The sequence below is a fragment of the Macaca thibetana genome, chromosome 2, assembly GCF_024542745.1.
Source record: "Macaca thibetana thibetana isolate TM-01 chromosome 2, ASM2454274v1, whole genome shotgun sequence".
Classification (NCBI taxonomy): domain Eukaryota; kingdom Metazoa; phylum Chordata; class Mammalia; order Primates; family Cercopithecidae; genus Macaca; species Macaca thibetana.
Genome location: NC_065579.1, coordinates 4,252,076 through 4,270,695, shown reverse-complemented (window position 1 = coordinate 4,270,695; position 18,620 = coordinate 4,252,076). Strand labels below are relative to the sequence as shown.

Below are 18,620 nucleotides of genomic sequence, written 5' to 3'. Positions count from 1 at the left end.
GAACCCAGGAGGCAGAGGTTGTGGTGAGCCGAGATTGCGCCATTGTACTCCAGCCTGAGCAACAAGAGCCAAACTCCATCTAAAAAAAAAAAAATGTGTGTGTACACACACACATGTATGTATGTTGTATGGCCAGGTGTAGTGGCTCAGGCCAGGTGCAGTGGTTCATGCCTGTAATTCCAGCACTTTGGGAGGCCAAGGTGGGCAGATCACTTCAGGTCAGGAGTTCGAGACAAGCCTGGCCAACATGGTGAAACCCCATTTCTACTAAAATCACAAAAATTAGCCAGGTGTGGTGGCGCGTGCCTGTAGTCCCAGCTATTTGGGAGACAGAGGTGAGAGAATCGCTTGAACCCAGGAAGTGGAGGTTGCAGTGAGCCGAGATTGCGCCATTGCATTCCAGCCTGGGCGACAGAGTGAGACTCCGTTTCAAAAAAAGAAAAAAGAAAATACGTTGGTTCATCCCAAATCACTTTCAGGTCCTGAGTTTTACCAAATGGTTTTTCTGGATAGCTAAGTTTTTCTGTTTTTGATTTTTGGAGAAATTTGGTCTGATGTTACCATTTGAGCAGCTTATCAGCAAGGCAAACAAATGCATGCCCTGAGTTTAAAGGGGATGGGCTTCACCCCACATTCCAGAGGCTTCTTGAGGTCCCTGGGCCTGCCCCCACATGCCCCAGCCCCAGCATGGCTCTGACCCTTTCAGGCACAAGGGTACAAGTTAGCATCCCTGTGATCCCTCAGGGATACCCTCCTTCATCCCTGGCCTTGCAGGTTCGCGCCTCACTGAAGCTCTGCTCAGGTTAGGAGGTTAGCAGGGAGCACATTTAGAACCTTCCCACAGCCGCTGCTGTGGCTGGGCCAAACGTGTGAGTTAAGCCATTCCAGGATGCCCCACCCCCACCCGACTGGGAAAGGCTTTCTTGGCAACCATCCTCTTTCAGAGCCCATTAGAAAAGTGCACATTCCCTTGGTTTCACTGGCTCCAAGTGAGTGTGGGAGGGTGGGGGGAGTATTACAGGCTGCCATTCGCCCATGTTGAAAGCTTCTGCTTTCCACCCCCACCTCCAGTTTGCAGTGCAAGGTCCTAGCTTGGCCAGGAATCAACCAGGCGTTTTGTTCAGAAGTAGCAACTTATTTTTATCAAAGATGGAATGCAGTTGCAGTTGTTTCTAATGCCTCTGCATGGAAACCAGGGCTCCTGCTGCAAGCACTCCCGACTCCTCTTTTCTCAGCAGACACTTTGCTTTCTCACCTATCCCTTTCTACATCCAAAAATTGGATGCAGAGCTGCTCAAGTGCCTCAGAATTTGCGAGTAAAAAGTTGTAGAAATTCAAAGTGTCTTTATTGTCTATTTTAAATGCAGGCTTTGGTGATCACAACTCTATAAACCCAATCTAAAATAACCCAAGGACCACAGCAGTGTGGTGTGGCAAAAAGAGCTCCCAGCTGCCTTCTGCCCACCCTACGCCCCCACACACCCCCAGCCTTATGTTGCTGTGGGCAGCTGAGCAAGTCCCTTCTCTGCCTGGGGCTTAGAGTACCCACTAGTAAGCAGAGATTCCCTGATCAGCTTTCCTTAACCTTTTTTGATTGCAAAGAGCTTTGCAATTCTGCTGAAAGCCGTGGACCCTCTTCTCAAGGGAAAAAAAGTGACGCATCAGTTTATGCATTTGGAAAGTATCTGTTAAGCTCCTGTTAAATATGCACATATAGACACACGTTGAAATTCCATTTCAGGGGCTTTACAGGTAAAAAAAAAAATCCTGGTTATGAATCCTGTGAACAGCATATACAGACTGCTAGCTAGAAAGACTATGATACTAATTCTAGCAGAGGGTTCTCAAGCTACCAGCCAGCACATGCCAGAGAACCGGGGCAGCAAGGTGGTCATTACAAAGGTGACCTCTATTTGCCCCCCCTTCCCAGCACCCCCATCTGGCATGCGCCCCAGCAAACATGCGAGCACAACCAGCCTGGAATGTGCTGTTTCTGGGCACTCGGACTGCTGGAAGCTGGCTGCAGCCCTGGAGAGACAACAAACATGTCTTTCTACCCTGGGCTTTATTTTTCTCACGGTCCCTGAAAGGGCTGTGATCAGGTGATATGTGTGGGACTGCTCCCTGTACAGGTGCGGAGCAGGTACCGAGGGGAGGAGAAAATCCGCCCTGTGTGTACTTACTCAAAGCTCTTTCAATAGCCCTCCCAGGATAGCTCTGGGCAAGGCAGCTACCACGTCTCTGGCAGGCTGGAGTGAATCTGAGTGTGAGAAAGTCAGTCATGCGGAGGAAAAGGGGAAAAAAAGCTTCAAATCCTCAGGCAAAATACCTTTTTTCTTCTTCTCTTGCTCTCTCCTTTCTGTAGCTTTAAACCAAACCCACAAACCACTCTGATACCAGGGGACAAAGGGGAGTTTCACTAGAGATGCAGTTATTTGTTTTATGGTTTGAAAGCAAACAGGTGATGCAGTAAGACAGAGAAATCACCCTTCCAGGGGCCGGGGTGGGGAGACAGTGTGGGTGGAGACAAGCACGAGAGCCCCTGGTTCTATTTATTGCACATGACACGGTGAGAACAATTCAGAACGATGCTGGTATCACAGTGGGATCAAAGAGGTGATCTCCTCTGACAAACTGGGCTCCAGTTTCTCTTTGCTTTGGGAGTCGGGGGAAAAGGATGACTGAAAAATAAAGGCTGTTTCTATCTATCTAAGAGCATTCTTCCAAATCCAGATGTTTCTTCCTGAGTTGAGGAGCTTACTGTCCCATTTGAGAAGGGGTGGGGAGAGGACAAAGTTGGGTCCTGTTTTCACTGCCTAGGATAACTTTTCAGTTCCCTAGAAACTGAAAAGTCATCTATGAGCCCACGTGCAAGAAACTCTTCTTGAATGGTTAGAGTGGAAAGCCAGAGAGTTCCTGGAATTTATTTTTATTTATTTATTTATTTTTGGTCCAGACACAAATTCATAGTTTTTTTTTTTGTTACTTGAGCCTCTGTCCCCCTATCGAAAACTGTGTGAGTTACTTGCCCATTCTCCCAGTCCAAGCACTCCCAAAGTGGCAATAAACGAGTTGATTAACTATTTGGCCCATGAGGCTGCTTTAGGCACTGCAGTGAGACCCTAACTTGACCATATTCCATTCCCCATGTACTTTCAGGGCGCCAAATAGTGGGGAACAGAATCAGATGAAAAAGTCTCTTAGAATGGGCGGAGGTGGCACACCCCAATAGTTAATGAAGGCTAACCAGCAGACGGCAGTCAATGTCATGGCAGAGCTTAGCAGAGCAGGCACTGGTTCTGAAAGATTTGGGGGGAACCTGGGAAGGGTTAACATGCTTCCCTGGGAAGGGTTTAGTTCCTCGGAAGAATCCGGGTCAGTGTATTTGGGAAGTTTTTAAAAAGTCAGACACTCAGTAGAAGCATTTTAAGAAGCTTGCAAAGCTTATTGGGGCCATGGCAGAAAGGAGGGTAACTTCACAGGCTCACCACCTTTCACAGAGAGGATTTTAACCACACAGGAAAACCCCACGTCTTCCAAAAGCAACAGACAATTTTCTGTCATCAACACTTTTCCATCTGTTTAAAATAAGAAAGAAAATTCCTTCCCCATTGGCCCCAGGTTGCAGGTCAACAAAGGAGGCATTGTTCACCATTTCTTCAGAACATGACAGGGCACAGCTCACTCTGCAACGTAAGAAAACATTAAAAAAAAAAAATCTCAGAGTAGCCCAAGGGGCAACAGTGAGTAAACCAAGCCTGCAGTGAGGTAAATGTTTGGTTGCAGACTGGAGGACTGTCCTGGAAGGTGGAAATGAGGCTTAAGTTAATACGGTCAGAGCCACGATTCCTTAGTTAAGACTCAGGAACTAAATCTGAGTTCCTGAGTTCCTGGTCGGGAGTTGGGAACACTGCATTAAAGCGGAGGCAGGTTTGAGTTGAACTCAGGTCCCAAGAGTGTGCAGTCAATGTCCAAAGGAGCTGATGTAGACAGATGCCTCTGGGAGTCAGTCTGCACCTGCCTGCTAGGAACCTTCTTCACTAGCTTGAACCGCGTAACTGCCCTTTCTGCCTCCAAACCCTGCAATCTGCTCTCCCACTTTTGCCAGAGCCAACTTTCTAAAGGGAAACCCTGATGCCTCTTCTTTGCTCAAGAATGTTTCATGGCTCTCCATTGTCTAAAGATAAGGTCCAAAGTCCTTTAGCAAGATGTTTAAGGAGCTTATGACATGGCCTCAAGCTGCCTCTTCTAGTCCTTCACATTCCCTAGGCTCCAGACCATGTTCTCTGAATAAAGTCTTCAAGTTCCAGGGTCTTGGCCTTTAATGCCATGGGTACCTGCATGCTCTCCGGCCCACGACTCAGCACATTCCCAATGCCCCAATCCTACCTATTTTTCAAGGCACATAGGCCAATCCCTCCAGGAAATATTCCAAGGTACCCCAACTTAAAAGTAATTTAATTCTCCTGAAACTCCATAGCATTTTACCTCTATCCAGACATATGTCTCTCTTGAACCTAGGACCCCCCAGAGGAATTTCCTGGGACATCCGTAGATGTCAGCTGTACACGTTCATATGTATCTCTAGAGTGCTGGCTTCCAGAGGGCAATAACGGTCTTACTGACTGCTGTAAACCCAGGTAGACCAGCAATACTGTTATCCATACAAGTGTGGTTTCATATTTTGTTTCTGTCCTCCTCATCTCTCAGGCCACCACCTAACTCAGAAAATAAAGGAAAAATAAAGGAACGTTCAGTCATCAATCAGAAAATCAGCGTCTGTCTGTCCCTGCAGTTTACTGTCACCTTCTTGCAGGCTGCCACTGTATCTCTCATCGTGGAAATCCCAGGGTTTAACACAGTGTCTGACACTGCGCGTGTGTTCCACAATGAAAGAAAGAAGGGGGCTTGCCCAAGGGTCACCCAGAGTCAGGAACCACTGAATCTCATCCGGGACGAGATCTGGCGAAACCATTGACAACATTATCTCAGTAGGGAGCTGGGAGGCAGGAAGGAATGAAGTGTCTGAGAACCGTGCTTCAGGTCTCCGGGACGCGGGAAGGGCTGAGGGGGCGGGAGGCCACATCAAACAAGACGCTGGGCTCCCGGGCTGCCCGGAGCCGCGAGCCGAGCTCCCAGGCGGCGAGAAGGGCGGAGGGGGGGTTGGGGCACGGGGGCCAGCGACCCGGGCAGGCGGGAGGGAGGCGGAGGAGGCGGCCGGCCCAGGCAGTGCGCGCCGCCCGCCCGGCTCGGCAAATCCCCCAGGGAGGCCGCCGCCAGAGCCCTGGCGCTCCCGGCCCGGCGCCCGCCACGTGGCACCCGGCGGCGGCGGCGGCGACTCCTCCCGGCGCGCGGCCCGGCCAGCAGGCAGCACGCAGCCGCCCGCGCCGCCCGCCTCCTCCCGGCCGCCCGCCGGCGGCCTCCCGGGCGCAGTGAGGGGGAGCGGCCCGGCCGCCGGGACCCGGGGAAGGGGCGGGCGGCGCGAAGCCGCTTTAACCACAGCCGCCGAGCGGAGGCAGGAGGCTGACCCGGCCGCTTCCTAAGTGCGGTCAGGCATCCCGTGACCGCGGCGGGCGCCCAGGGCCCCGCGTGGGGGAGGGCGGGGGCGAGGAGCAAACTCGGAGGCCCCCACCTCGCCCCCGGGCTGTTGCAAATGCGGCTTTCAGCCGAGTGAAAACCCCAAGCCCGAAAGTGAGGGTGGGGCGGGGTGGGGGGGGAAGAATCCCCACTCTCCAACCCGGGTGTGCGCTCCCCGCCCGGAAGAGCTGACCTTGGCCTGGGGAGGCGGGGGTGGGGAGAGAGGGTAAGCGCCGGGGCTCGGCTCCCAGCCCGCCGCCCCTTCGGATTCCTGGCCCGGCGGGGCCGGAGGAGGGGGCCCCGGACACACACACACACCCCACACGCAGCGCGCGCCAATGAGCCCGGGCCAGGCGCAGGGGGCGGAGTTTTCCCAGGCTCGAGCACAGCAGCTGCTATTTACCTTCTTGGCTTCTCCCGGGGACCAGGAACCGGCCCCCGCTCTCCGCCGCCCGCCGCCGCCCCCCGCCTCCCTGCCCCCGGGGCGCGCGCACACACACTCACTCACACACGCACGCACACACACATCCTCCCGGCCCGGCCGCAGCCGCGGCGGCAATAAAACATCCTGGCACGTGCTCCGGCTCCAGGCGCGCCCACGCCGGCCGGCTGATGTCAAACTGCAGCTCGGCTGGTGTAGCTCTTAAAGGGCCCGCGCGCGCCGGGGGCCGAGGCCGCCCGCGGGGCGAGGAGGGAGAGGCTCTGCTTCCTGGCCCGCCACCTCAACGCGCCGCAGAACCTGAAGCCTACGGATGAAAAGGGAAAGGGTGGTGAAGGCGGGCGCGAGTCCCTGAGGCATTGCCCTCAGAGCCCCCCTTGTTCATTTTTTCATTTGAAATACCATTTCCTTCCACCCAGTTGGAAATTATTCTGATTGTTTCCTGGGGAAGCGCGGGGTCTAAGGCCCCAAATCCAGAAGAGGAATTTCTGAAAGACGGGGTGGGGGTAGGGGGGGGAAAGGGATTCAAGAACTACCTTACTCCGAAAAACCTGCGTTTGTAAGGTAGAAGCCAATTTTTCCTTTTAATGCATGGAAAAAGGAAAAAAAAATGGCCCTTTTCCTGCATGATCTACTTTCACCCTCATGAATGTGTAAAGTCTGAGCGGGAACTTCAGATATGTCGGTAACTCACACCTTTACACGAGTCCCGTCCCCCCCCCCGCCCCCTTTTAACCACTGCTAATGTTTTTCTCTGTCCCTTTATACCTTTAAAAAATGTGTTTCAAATGAACTTATTACAGTCAAAGCAGCTCTGTTACATATGAGAGAGGGCATAAAGGGTAAAGACCCTGGCTCCAAAAGAAAGGGACAAGACCAAAACCAAAGCGGAATGAAAAAAAAGATCACCTCTAAACCAAAGCCCAGAGGGAGAGTAGCAAAGGGTTAAAATCCTTTTGATTGACGTTGTAGCCTCCGGTGCCCTGGGCTCAGGCGCGCGCCATTGGCCGCCAGACCTTGTGCCTGGCGGCCAATGGGGGGGCGCGGTCCACGAGCGGTGCCGCGTGTCTCCTCCTCCCATTGGCTGAAAGTTACTGTGGGAAAGAAAGTTTGGGAAGTTTCACACGAGCCGTTCGCGTGCAGTCCCAGATATATATAGAGGCCGCCAGGGCCTGGGGATCACACAGGATCCGGAGCTGGTGCTGATAACAGTGGAATCCCCCGTCTACCTCTCTCCTTGGTCCTGGAACAGCGCTACTGATCACCAAGTAGCCACAAAATATAATAATAAACCCTCAGCACTTGCTCAGTAGTTTTGTGAAAGTCTCAAGTAAAAGAGACACAAAGAATTCTTTTTCGTGAAGAACTCCAAAAATAAAATTCTCTAGAGATTAAAAAAAAAAAAAAAAAAAAAAAAGGAAAATGCCAGCTGATATAATGGAGAAAAATTCCTCGTCCCCGGTGGCTGCTACCCCAGCCAGTGTCAACACGACACCGGATAAACCAAAGACAGCATCTGAGCACAGAAAGGTAAGGGCGGTACCTGTATCTCTCTGCAGCCCCTCAAGATTAAGTAGGGGTTGGGGGGGCTTCTTTCTGTGTTGAAACCCCGGGATGAAATGGCAGAGCCCATGGGAACACAGAACTCTTTTTATTTATTTGCAGTCATCAAAGCCTATCATGGAGAAAAGACGAAGAGCAAGAATAAATGAAAGTCTGAGCCAGCTGAAAACACTGATTTTGGATGCTCTTAAGAAAGATGTAAGTGGGGAAATGTTGTTGCTCTTTCTTTTACTGAGAAAGCAAACACTTTCTCAGCTACTAAGAGTGAAACCCCCCGCCTGCGGGGTCTAGCACTCGCCGGTACTGCGTTCTCCTAGGCGGGAGGGCCCGGCCTTATTCTCTGGGGTCCAGAGATATGCTTGCGCTCCGTGGCCGGGAGAAGGGACCCCCAGCACTCTGAAGCAACTGACACGGGGTTCACTTTCTTTTCTTGCCTCCTCCTATGCAGAGCTCGCGGCATTCCAAGCTGGAGAAGGCGGACATTCTGGAAATGACAGTGAAGCACCTCCGGAACCTGCAGCGGGCGCAGATGACGGGTGAGGGCGGCTCGCCGCGTCCCCCTGTGCAGGCGTACCGCTCGCCTCGCGGTGATTTCTTCCAGACTTCCGCCCGTGGTTGTGAGAGGCATTCAGCTACATTTTACTGCCTTGGCTCACTCTCGCGTTCCCACGGTCTGGGGCTTATTTATAGCCACAACTCCAAGTTGTTACTGTTCCGGAAAGGGAGGGAAAGAGGTTGCAGCCGCGAGGGTGGCGGGCGGCGGGTAGGGGCGAAAGGACTTAGGACTGTGGCGGTTTGGGACTGCGTGGAGCCTGGGGGGTCACTGGTTTAGCACTCCCTCCCGTTGCAGAAGGGGAAACGAGGCTTGGATGATGGATTGGGAGGCATTGTCCAAGGTCACATCGCGCGCGGGGGTGGGGGTGACAGATCTGTGGCTGAGATAGGTTTAAATGCAGCGACAGGGAATCGGGAAGGAGTGGCTCGGCTTTGGCAGCCACGCTAGTGTGTAGAGGTGGCTGTTTTTTAAAAACCCATCCCACCCTCCCTGCCGGAGGCAGTTTTATGGGCCCATGGTCAGGGAGGCGCGCCACTGGGACCTCCCAGGGCGGAGGCAGTGGCCACGGGGCCAGGGACGTTCGGTGACCCGTCTGTCTCCTTCTGGCCCGCAGCTGCGCTGAGCACAGACCCAAGCGTGCTGGGGAAGTACCGCGCTGGCTTCAGCGAGTGCATGAACGAGGTGACCCGCTTCCTGTCCACGTGCGAGGGCGTTAATACCGAGGTGCGCACTCGGCTGCTCGGCCACCTGGCCAACTGCATGACCCAGATCAATGCCATGACCTACCCCGGGCAGCCGCACCCCGCCTTGCAGGCGCCGCCGCCACCCCCACCAGGACCCGGCGGCCCCCAGCACGCGCCGTTCGCGCCGCCGCCGCCGCTCGTGCCCATCCCCGGGGGCGCGGCGCCCCCTCCCGGCGGCGCACCCTGCAAGCTGGGCAGCCAGGCTGGAGAGGCAGCTAAGGTGTTTGGAGGCTTCCAGGTGGTACCGGCTCCCGATGGCCAGTTTGCTTTCCTCATTCCCAACGGGGCCTTCGCGCACAGCGGCCCTGTCATCCCCGTCTACACCAGCAACAGCGGCACCTCCGTGGGCCCCAACGCAGTGTCACCTTCCAGCGGCCCCTCGCTTACGGCGGACTCCATGTGGAGGCCGTGGCGGAACTGAGGGGGCTCAGGCCACCCCTCCTCCTAAACTCCCCAACCGACCTCTCTTCCCTCTGGACTGTAAACAGGAACTTGAATACTGGGAGAGAAAAGGACTTTTTTGATTAAGTGGTTACTTTGTGTTTTTTTAATTTCTAAAAAGTTACTTTTTGTAGAGAGAGCTGTATTAAGTGACTGACCATGCACTATATTTGTATATATTTTATATGTTCATATTGGATTGCGCCTTTGTATAAAAGCTCAGATGACATTTCGTTTTTTACACGAGATTTCTTTTTATGTGATGCCAAAGATGTTTGAAAATGCTCTTAAAATATCTTCCTTTGGGGAAGTTTATTTGAGAAAATATAATAAAAGAAAAAAGTAAAGGCTTTTATGTCTTAGAACTGACTCTTCCAGGATATGTAAAAAGGCTCTTAGTGGAATTTGAATTACATGTAATTAGTCAATTCAAGAATTGACTCTTTTGTTATTAAAAGAACATTTTTAAAAATCCATCAAACCTTTCACCAATCCTCCGTGAACTAAAAAGACTAAATTCCATTTACTTTACAAGCAGCCATCTGGTAAGGCTTCCCTGATAAACTTGTGGTCAGTCTCTTAAAGGATTTCCAAAAACTTGTTTTTAAGTTGCAGTCGGGTAAGTCTGCAGCCCTTGTTCTTCTATCGCCTCCTGAGGAAGACTGAACAGGACTAAATTCACGAAGTCAGTGGATCCAATCCTATTGCCCATTGCACGTTAAGGGTGGTTCCTGCAGCTCTCCTCTCCTAGGGTAGCTCACCGACATCCAAAGCAAAAACACTTCCAACTGCTGCGCCTCCTTCAAGAGTTGGGGTCTTCATTAATTAGCCAATCCTTTGGTTCAAATAAGACGTTCCCTAGCACCCAAAAGTTTGAAATGCCTCTCTGCACCCTCTTCAAGCAAGCTGAAAAGGTCAACAGATTCCTTCTGCCAAGGGACAGTTAGTTAAGACTCCCAAGTGGAGGCTGAGCCCAGATGATTAACACCAGACATGTGTTTTTGATAAGTTTCTGTGCTTGGCTCTAATAGAGAAAGCATGTGGGAGCTGTGCTGGCAGGCACACAGGCCATCTTCCCCTTTTAATACAAACAGCAAGCGACCCCTTCGCTTGGTCATGCCCCATTTCCAGGCGAGATGTGGGCTCCAGATAGAAGCCAAAGGGTTGTCTCGGGTTTCAGCTCACATAACCCTCCTTAACAAGTCCTAACTCAAAGCGGACAGCTTTAAACTGTGCCAGGATCTGCAGGGAATTTCTTCCAAATCCCATCACAAAGGCTTGTCAGATTTTGTCAGATTTGGCCAGGTGTTTGACTGCATCCAGGTGTTGGGGAAATGAAAACCACGAGCCCTGCGAGACCAGACACATCAGCCGCGCTGTGGGTCTGGCGGGCGCGCCCTCCTCCCCCACCGCCGGCCAGTCCTCCTCCCCGCCCTGGCCCCTCCCGCCAGCCTCCTCTCACCCCCCTTTTCTTAGACCGGCTTCTGGGAGGAGAAGGATGAGGCGGGAGAGATCAATCTTTGAAGCTTTCCTAACAAAGATAAAGCCAACGATTTTCTGTCTTGTTTCAAAAGCTTTACCTCTCCCCCGCCCTGCTCTGGCCTTTCCCACAGGCCAGAGTGGAGAGCGGCTCTATCACGGGAATGATCCAGGAGACAGCAGTTTTCCACTCAAGATACCTTCGGACCCAGCTTCCACCCCAGAGGGAGAGATTTAAAAGAGACCTTTTTGAATTTGTCTCCTTTTTGCCTTATTTTGTGTATAGGAAAGGTGTCCAACACACCTTCCGCCAAAGAAACACACACACACCCTTCTTTATCATTTTTCCACGTTTTCCCTCCTGTTGAAACAAACAAAATAACAATTGTTCATTAAGACACCCAACTCAAGCACCAGTGTTTCATTTGGTAAACCTGTCCTCTGGCCCCACTAGCAGCCCTTAACTGTCCTGCTAGAAATAATCAGACCTCAATGTCTTATTTTTATACAAGGAATTCCTTTTACATTGATGTCTTTAAAAATCACAGGAAAAAAAAATCTCAACACCAGTTGAAAATTAAATGTCCCCATGTTGAAGGGGAACAATTTTAAAAGTGCATTTTTATTAATATCACCGAGACTACATAGATATCTTCCTAGGGAGGGGGACTAAATCAAAGGAAAAATACACATCTGTTTTGTTTTGTTTTTATAATTGGTGATTTGAAAACAGCACGTTTTCCCCCCTGAAAGCTGGGTTTAGACTATTCGATGAGGATTTTTTCTGTTACAATAAGGGGAGAGGGTGGAAACCCCACTAGTCTCCAAACCGGAAAGGACACTTCCCAGTTCTTGCTCCAGCTATGCCACCAAAGTCACTGTGTCACCTTGGAAAAGTCATTTCCCTTCTCCGGGTCATTTCCAAGTCTGGAAGACGAATGGACTTATTTCTAAGACGCTGTACCCTCCTGCACTTTGGCTGTTTCTGGAGTAAGTAGCTGAGGGAGAGACGAAACTTCAAAAACGACTTCAATGATGTTGCCTCCCTGGGGGTCCCTCAGGCCTGGCCTAATTATACGGCCTCGGGCACACCAGCAGCCCCTCTCGCCGGCCCCCGGCGGTGCTGATCGCTCCGGGAGATAAGGCACAGCTCCAAACTGCGTCCGGATGCGGGCCGCGGGCCTCGGCTGCCGCGCGCATTAGCCTCTCAATGGAGCCCTTCCGGGGCCCCGGCCCCCCGCCGTCTCCAGCAGCATCCGGAGCGGGAAAGGCGCCGAACTGGAAGCGGGTGGGAGTGCTCCTGGGTCAACACGAGAGCCCTCTCCAAGCGCTGAAGCGCGACTCCGGAGGCTCGCCCCTCCTGGCGCCCCATCCCACCCCACGCGTTTCTGGAATGGGGACCCAGAGGTTTAGCTGGACCCCCTGGTGGTCACCACCGTCCCGGGAAACCTGTCATTAAAGTCAATTAACTTTTCCCACACCCCTTGGCCGGTAACAACCCGCTCCTAGCTTCCTCCCCGGCTCCTAAGTGCAACCAGATGGGCGGACAGGCTGCCCCCGCCGCGCGCCCGCCGGGCCGGCCCGGGGGTTCCAGGGAGGCCGCCCGAGGCCCGCCGCCCGGGCGGGAGCGGGCCAGGGCGGCCACGCCGGGCCAGCCCCGGCGGCCCTGCGGCCAAGGTGGTTTGCTTAGCAGGCCCGGCTGCTTTCTGGCAGGAAATGAATAGCTCCCAGATGAGCTCAGGCAACCTGAGAGGTCGTGAGAACGGCGCGAACCCCCGCCTGTGCAGCCGGCAGCCTGCCAGGCCGCGGGGGGAGCGGGCGGCGGCGGCGGCGGGAGGCCGGGAGGCCCGGCGGGCGGGCGGGCGGGCGGCGGCGGGGAGAGGGGCGGGAGCCGCTGACACACGAGCCCGCGCCCGCTCCCGCTGACAGGCAGGCCGCCGCCCCCGCTTCCCCCGCCCCGGGCCCCAGCGCCTCCCAAGCAGCAGGCCCAAGCCGCAGAGAGGCGGCCGCGCGGCCCCGCCGGGCCTGGGGGTGGGGCCGCCTGCCAGTGTTTTTCCAGTTCCCCCGGTAGCTCCGGGCCGCATTTAGTAGCTGGGGAAACTGGGCCGAGGCCAGGGCCGGGGCACTAGAGGCCCTCGCGGCCCGCAGAGCCCTGCCAGGCGGCAGGCCACGCCGGGGCAGGAGTGGGCAGAGGGGCGGGGTGAGGCCATCGCAGCCCACAGAGCCGTCCCAAAAAAGACCTTGCCAGCAGACAGCAACCCTGAACGCCTTAAAAAAAAAAAAAAAATCTCATTTCTGAAAACCCTGAGCACCTACTGAGTGCTCAGCAGGCCCAAGAAGATAATACGAATTCCCACCAGCCTCCGCCCCACCGAGCTCTCTGTGTAGCTGGGGAGATCCACGAGCACCCTCGTGACTCATCCCAGGCTTGATGTGCTGAGTGCCAGAACTGAAGTTTAAACAAAGGGCACCTAGAACAGAGAGATTAATTCTGCTGAGAGGAAACCAGGCCAGGGAGGTTTTCAGAGTTGGCACTTGAAGCCGAGAGGTGAAAGATGAGTTCAACAGGAAGGGTTAGGAGCAGAAGGGTGAGGGAAAACGCAGAGACGAACATATATACGTCCAGTTTGGGGAAATGTCAGTATGTTTACCATGGTGTGGTATCTAAGTTTTCAAATATACAAATTGGCTTAGAGGTCAAAAAAAAAAAAAAAAAGAGGGATAAGCTCTGCAGCAGTGGTTGGCTCAAATGCAATATAGCCCAGGGGTTAGAAGCACATGATCTGGCTCCTGGCGGCTTGGCTTAGGTTTTGAGCCCAAGGGAAATTACTGAACTCCCTGCCTCAATTTTGTAACTCTGTATCTCATTTGTAACTTAGGGCTTGTCAGGGTAGTGCTTCACAGGGTTGAGAGGATGAAATGAGTACATGCGCTTAAAGTATTCAGAATAGGGCTGTCAGCTCTTCGGATTCTTAAACAACCACAGTGAGGGACGTTCACCAGACAAGAAAACCAATCCTGGTCTTTGCCCGGTGATGGCAGGATCTGCTTGTAATTGCACCAGGCCCTAGGTGAAAGGACCACTCCTTCTTAGTTCCTGAATTTCATGCATTCATTTGATAATTATTGAACCAGGCGCTACGGGAATAAAGGGAGAAGAAAGGCATAGTCTCTGTAACTATAGAGCTATCTGGTAGGCAAGACAGTCAGCTTAAAAACAAGAACAACAACAAATTGCTGTGTTGAGTGCCATAAGGGAAGAGTCATGCACAGTAATGGTACAAAAGAATATTGTACGTCACAACAGGTAACTTTCTTGGTTCTCCAAATAATGATTAATCCTTGTGATCATTCATAGAAATTACTCGCATAGTAAATAACTAGTCAAATTCCACCTAAGAAAGGTGATTCCCAAATGGTTAATTTCAAGGGTAATCATTTTACAATACTAATATCTTCTGAATGAGCATCATTACCCAGATATGGTCAAGAAACTGAACTGAGAATCAGGAAATCTGAGGCCTGATCCAGTTGGACGGCTACCTGTGAGACGCTGGCCAAGTCCCCTTACGTTTCTGGGCTTCGATCTCTGTGCCAGCACAATGAGAACGTTAGACCACGAAGCCTCTGAAGTGCTTTCAACTCCAGTCTGTGATTCCGTGTCCTCAGTGTGCTTCTGTGCACCTCTACAGTTAGACACATGCTCTGTGGCTCTAACAACCTATATCAGGCGTGTTTCAGACCTTACAGCCAAGGCCTTGGCAGGATTGTTACAGACAAGTATTTTCTTTTTTCTTTCTTTTTTTTTTTTTTTTGAGATGGAGTCTCGCTCTGTCGCCCAGGCTGGAGTACAGTGGTACTATCTCGGCTCACTGCGAGCTCCGCCTCCTGGGTTCATGCCATTCTCCTGCCTCAGCCTCCTGAGTAGCTGGGACTACAGGCACCCGCTACCACGCCCGGCTAATTTTTTTTTTGTATTTTCAGTAGTGACGGAGTTTCACCGTGTTAGCCAGGATGGTCTCGACCTCCTGACCTCATGATCCGCCCGTCTCAGCCTCCCCTCCCAAAGTGCTGGGATTACAGGCGTGAGCCACTGCACCCAGCGACAGACAAGTATTTTCATCTGCAGTTAAAGATGTGGAGACCAAGACCTGAAGGATGGGCATTGTAGTTCACTGTTAACAGAAAATAGCCCACATATTAGATTCCTGGAGACCTGCCATGTTAGTGAGAATCATAGCCACTGCAAAGCACATCGAAGGCAGACTGCATGTGCCAGGATTTGCTCACATATCTGCTACCGAGATCTTATCCTTTGCTGTGATATCAGAGCAGCAAGAGTTAAAAATACCACTTTCTGTCTTCATCCTAAAAAATCCCCCCCCCCTTTTCACTTGCTCACTTCTTTTCTGAAAAGAGAATGTGATCTGTTGGTTCTTGGGACTCTCTCCATTTAAGAAATATACTTCCCCAACTAGGCCAGGTGAAGTGGCTCTCACCTGTAATCCCAGCACTTTCAGGGGCAAAGGCAGAAGGTTGCTTGGAGCCTGGAGTTCAAGATCAGTCTGGGCGGCACAGTGAGACCCTCATCTCTATGGGGAAAAAAAATAAAGAAAAAATATATATATATATATTTCCCCATATATATATATTTCCCCAACTAGCTAGAGTTTTTCCAAAATAGTACATTTGCTGAGTTAAATAAGCTAACTGGTCTAGTCTGGTTAAAGAAGAATGTCAATCTGAATTACTGGAAAATCTGAGTTTTAAATATCTGTTAGGAAAAGTAGTAACTTTGCAAATACTTGTACTGGGTCTGAATTCATAGCTTTCATAAAACTAATGCATTAAAGTCATTTAAAGAATGTGTTCTCTTATTAAGCAGGTTAAATGTGGCTCTGGCAATATTATTTGTACTATAAATCTTCCTTAAAATAATCAAAGGAGCCAGAGTGCAGCCCAAGTAAATAATTGCAATCTAAATTAATAATAAGCCTTTACTGTAGCTATTCTTTCTATGTTCAGACATGTTCCCAATCCTAATTTGTCTTTAGTCAAGCAGGGATCAATATATTTTTTTCTTAGAAGTCCGAATATAACTTAATGATAGCCATGTTATTTAAGGAACCCTATTTGTTTCTTAAATATTTTGTTTTTCACAAATGTGATAGTTTTCATGTTCAACTAACTTTACTAGTTTTGTCATCAATGTGAGACATGAAATGTATAATTAGTTTACAAAAAACTCCAGCCTACAGAAAAACTATTGCAGTTGACAAACACTACCCCAAACTTCATGTTTTCTGCAACATCGTCTTTTCCTCCTAGCTTTATGGTTATAACATTTGTCTCTGGTTGGGCTCTGTGGCTCACACCTGTAATCGCAGTCCTTTGGGAAGCCAAGGCGGGCAATCACTTGAGGTTAGGAGCTGGAGATCAGCTTGGCCAATACGGCGAAATCCCGTCTATACTAAAAATACAAAAAATTAGCCGGGCATGGTGGCGTGCGCTTGTAATCCCAGCTACTCAGGAGGCTGAGGCAAGACAATCTCTTGAACCCGGGAGGCGGAGGTTGCAGTGAGCCGAGATCGCACCACTGCACTCTAGCCTGGACGACAGCGAGACTCCATCTCAATAAATGAATAAATAAATAAATAAAAATAAAATTTGTCCCTAAAGCATCAAAATTTAAAACAAGAATATGATTGCTTAACAGGACCAGGAGAGAGCAAATGCAATGTGTCACCAGGTGAGGTGGCACACACTTGTAGTCCCAGCTACTGAAGAGACTGAGGGAGAGCATGACTTGAGCCCAGGAGTTCTGGGCTATGGGATGCTATGCCCATCACATGTTCGCACTAAGCTCAACATCTAAGTTCGCACTAAGCTCAATACTAAGTGACTTTCTGGGAGCAGGGGACCACCAAGTTGCCTAAGGAGGGGCAAACTGGCCCAGATTGGAAGCAGAGCAGGTCAAAACTCCTGTGCTGATCAGTTGTGGGATTGCGCCTGTGAACAGCCACTGCACTCCAGCCTGGGCAACATAGCAAGACCCTTTCTCTTAAAAAACAAAAAACAAAAATCTGCAGTGTGTCAAATCTGTTTCAGAGCAGCTCCCATAAGGGACATTTAAGATGCATTAATAGCCACCAGAATTGTTTCCTGAGATAATACAAGGAAACATCTGGTATAAGTTTTTCACTTAACTTTTTCCCCGTTTTCACAGGTAAGTGTAAAAGTGCACTTCTTCATTTTAGTGAATATCCAATAAACATCTGGGGTAGGGATGGGATAGAAAACTTGAATGAAGCTTCTCACACCTCAGATTTGTAAAGAACAAATGCTCTCGAGGCACAAGTTATTCTTTCCTGTGTTCTGTTTCATAATTAAGACCGTTTGATTATATTCATACAAATAGAATCCTGAAGGATCAGATAGGTATTTATCCTAAGACTCATTATTATTGTTGTTGTTATTGTTATTATTATTATTTTGAGATGGAGTTTCACTCTTGTTGCCCAGGCTTGAGTGCAATGGCGCGATCTCAGCTCACTGCAACCTCCGCCTCCCGGGTTCAAGCAATTCTCCTGCCTCAGCCTCCCGAGTAGCTGGGATTACAAGCATGCGCCACCATGCCCGGCTAATTTTGTCTTTTTAGTAGAGATGGAGTTTTGCCATGTTGGTCAGGCTGGTCTTGAACTTTCGACCTCAGGTGATCTGCCCACCTTAGCCTCCAAAAGTGCTGGGATTATAGGTGTGAGGCACCATGCCTGGCCTTACATTATTAATCATTATTATTATTACTTTATTAAGTAACTGTGGAATTGGCCATTCATACCTTTCAGGTGAGAACAAGTCTTCAAAAAAAATGATGAAAATGAAGACTTTTTTGTGGTATTTTTGGTTTTGTTTCCTTATTTTGGAGGCGGGGGATGCCCAGGTTGAAGGCAGAGCACAATCACATAATTGTCTCAAGAGCTCTGGAGTTGCTTCAGTGTGTTTTGTAGTCTCTTTCTGGTTTCATCTTGAGTTCAGAACAGGGAGATTCCATCCAAAGAAGAGACACATGAGACAGTTTAAGGCCAGGAGCAATTCAAAACGGATAACTTCAAATGTTCTTGCCTCAAATATTCACACCGTTCCTGTATCAAAGACCTAAGCTATCATCACATTTACACATCTATACTGGTTTAGAAGTGTAAACTTCTAAAACTAGAAGTTTCATCTCAAGCAATCAATTGTCTTAAGACACAGCCGTCAATTTCTAGCCGGCAGATGGACTGAATTCAACTTAATTTTTTAAAAGCCCAGTTTCCATACTTGGCATACAACTTCCAGGCAGGGTCCAGATCTTGCTCTCCTCTGAGGGGAGCCCCTCAGCATGTCCCTGCTCTCTATGGATACATGTTCCATTTTAAATAAACATCCCTTTACATGCAGCCCCTCTGTGAGCCACTCACTTCCTGGTTTGCTTTTCCTTTGAGCCTGGCGGGTGGATGATGACGCTGAGTGCGGGTGGCCAGGGAGCATGCGCACCACGGGCTAGGGAGTGTGCCTCTGGACTGGGCATTCTCTGCCTCTCTATACCCTTGCCAAGCCATTGATCCTCCTTCCTGAGATAAAATCTGTCCTTGATGCCATCCAGCACTCCACTCTTTCAATTCCTACTTCTCCGCTTAAGCTTGCCTCCCCCCGATTCCATCCCTTCCTCCTTTCTCAGGGTCTGTGCTCCGGATGCTATCCTTACTCTCTTCATCAAGGATGTGGCCCACAAAGCATCTGCTATTCCTAAATCTTCAACCTCCCTTACCGTTTTGAGTTT

General features: G+C 50.6%; 1 protein-coding gene across 1 annotated transcript; it reads left to right on the top strand.

The window, feature by feature from the left end:
- The first annotated feature begins 7,197 nt into the window (after nucleotides 1–7,197).
- On the top strand, nucleotides 7,198–9,669 carry HES1 (hes family bHLH transcription factor 1). The gene is made up of 4 exons (XM_050779210.1): nucleotides 7,198–7,546; nucleotides 7,682–7,777; nucleotides 8,028–8,115; nucleotides 8,749–9,669. The coding sequence occupies exons 1-4, from the start codon at nucleotides 7,439–7,441 to the stop codon at nucleotides 9,297–9,299; spliced, it is 843 nt and encodes a 280-aa protein (XP_050635167.1). The 5' UTR covers nucleotides 7,198–7,438; the 3' UTR covers nucleotides 9,300–9,669.
- The last annotated feature ends 8,951 nt before the right edge of the window (nucleotides 9,670–18,620 follow it).